This window comes from Anabas testudineus, chromosome 23 (genome assembly GCF_900324465.2).
Source record: "Anabas testudineus chromosome 23, fAnaTes1.2, whole genome shotgun sequence".
Taxonomy (NCBI): domain Eukaryota; kingdom Metazoa; phylum Chordata; class Actinopteri; order Anabantiformes; family Anabantidae; genus Anabas; species Anabas testudineus.
The window spans coordinates 9,934,237-9,935,439 of record NC_046631.1 but is presented as its reverse complement, the minus strand read 5'-3'; the positions used below and the strand labels follow the sequence as shown (position 1 = coordinate 9,935,439).

The window sequence follows — 1,203 nt, the reverse complement described above, 5'->3', positions numbered from 1 at the left end:
TTAGATGACAATAGATCTCAAGAGGCGGAAGCATAGAATGACATCCCTTGGAATTGGTGGTTTAATCTCGTTGCCATCCAGTCGGAGATAGCGCAATCGAGGGACACTTTCGTTTACAGAGTCGTCAACAGCATCAACGGAAACAGGACAGACGTTGGAGCCACTTACACCTGTAAAAAAAACAAGTGAATTTGATATTAAACGACGGACAGTAACAGAATACTTCTCTGATAATTATCTCTATGCATCAATACCTCACTAAAATTTGACAAAATGCAGTATTCAGTAAAATTCAGTGCTTTGGGAAAATGACACAAACATACTTTTGATCTTGTTGTGATCAAGGAGAAGATGTTCAAGACCTGCAGGAATGAGGGGAACCTCAGTGAGCTGGTTGTGGGACAGCTGCAAGTCCAAAATGCTGGAGACGTTAAACACATTTTTGGGAACTCCACTGCTGCCAAGCTTGTTGTGGTTAAGCCTCAGAAATGCAACTTTAGGCAAACCTTTGAAGTAGCCTGCTGGGATCTTCTCAATGTTATTGCCATCGAGGAAAAGCTGAGTGGTAGTGGGTGGTAAGCCAAGAGGCATGCTTGTCAGCTGGTTCTTGGCCAGGTTAATCTGCACAAGGTTGTTGAGACCCTTCAGGCTCACCTCAGTCACAGCACTGTCCATCAGCTTGTTCCCCTGAAGATCCAGGAGGTTAAGCTTGTCCATTCCCATGAAGACACCAGAAGGAATCTTTGATATGCGATTTCGAGACAGACGTAGATGCTCCAGACTAGTAGGCAGAGGAGATGGCACAGAAGACAAGAGGTTGTCCTCCATGTACAGGTGAGCCAGGTGAGTCATTGTGTTCAAGACACCTTCTTCCAGTCCTTCACTATTGATTTTGTTGCGGTTTAGGTTCAGCCAGCGCAGCTGTGTGGCATTGCGGAGGGCATCTGCTGACAGCACTTCGATTAGATTGTTCTGCAGGTAGAGATACCATGTGTGTGGAGGGATTCTGGGGATACTCTTCAGACCTTTATTGTCACAATAGACAGCACGAGGAAAGTTAGGAGGGCAGTTGCACTCTTTGGGGCAGCCCTGGATCTGGGCCATGTATTCCTCATAAGGCATGTCCTGGCTGAGAACTGGACCAAGTAGACAGCACATGCAGAAAAGGTTCAGGAGTAGTGCCATTTTGCTATTCAACCTGTG

The 1,203-nt window shown here is 46.1% G+C and overlaps 1 protein-coding gene across 1 annotated transcript; it reads right to left on the bottom strand.

Moving 5' to 3' along the window:
* kera (keratocan) lies at positions 1–1,203 on the bottom strand. Its single transcript, XM_026363887.1, has 2 exons — positions 324–1,203; positions 1–170 (listed from the first exon to the last, which is right to left on the bottom strand). The coding sequence occupies exons 1-2, from the start codon at positions 1,183–1,185 to the stop codon at positions 1–3; spliced, it is 1,032 nt and encodes a 343-aa protein (XP_026219672.1). The 5' UTR covers positions 1,186–1,203.